The sequence below is a fragment of the Acanthisitta chloris genome, unplaced genomic scaffold, assembly GCF_000695815.1.
Source record: "Acanthisitta chloris isolate BGI_N310 unplaced genomic scaffold, ASM69581v1 scaffold35941, whole genome shotgun sequence".
Classification (NCBI taxonomy): Eukaryota; Metazoa; Chordata; class Aves; order Passeriformes; family Acanthisittidae; genus Acanthisitta; species Acanthisitta chloris.
In genome coordinates, this window is record NW_008657136.1 from 1 (window position 1) to 648 (window position 648).

General features: G+C 62.8%; 1 protein-coding gene across 1 annotated transcript in view; it reads left to right on the forward strand.

Moving 5' to 3' along the window:
* Positions 1–83: 83 nt before the first annotated feature.
* PLBD2 (phospholipase B domain containing 2) overlaps positions 84–648 on the forward strand; it is a gene marked incomplete at both ends in the record, with an annotated part of 3,260 nt that continues 2,695 nt past the window's right edge. The window contains 2 exons of the mRNA XM_009084600.1: positions 84–177; positions 276–434. Coding sequence (XP_009082848.1) covers positions 84–177; positions 276–434 — 253 coding nt within the window. The remainder of the gene's footprint in view (positions 178–275; positions 435–648) is intronic.

Consider the following 648-nt stretch of genomic DNA (forward strand, 5'->3'; position numbering starts at 1 on the left):
GGCGGGGGGTGGCGGGGGAGCCCCAGGGGAGCCGTCCCGCCCGTGTCCCCCCCCGTGTGACCCCTGTGACTGTGTCCCTCCAGCTGGGCTTTCCTGGAGGTGAGCACCAACGCCTCGTACAATGACAGTCTGCAGGCCTATGCCGCTGGGCTCGCCGAGGCTGCGGTCACCGAGCAGGTAAGGTGACCAAAATTGGGGTCCCGGGGGACAAGACTTGATGCCTCTCCCCTCGCCTGGTTGTCCCCCGCTGGTGACACCCCTGCCGTGTCCCCCAGCTTATGTACATGCACTGGATGAACACCATGGTGGGATACTGCGGCCCCTTCAAGTATGAGAGTGAGTACTGCCAGAAGCTCCGGAACTACCTTGAGACCAACCTGGGCTGGATGGAGGAGCAGATAGGGAAGGGGCAGAACCCCGAGTACTGGCACCAGGTGAGGATGGGGTAACCCCACCTGGGGGAAACACCCCTGCATCCCCCTGGGATAGCTGGGTCTTTAATCCAGAGGAGGGGATAGTGCAGTGAGATGTTCTGGCTGGGCTCCAGGCAGCATGACAGGGATGTGGCCATGTGGGTCCTCCTCCCTGGGGTGAGCAGAAGCAGCTCGTGACTCTCCACACTGGAGCCTCACGTGCTGCTGTTGGGGT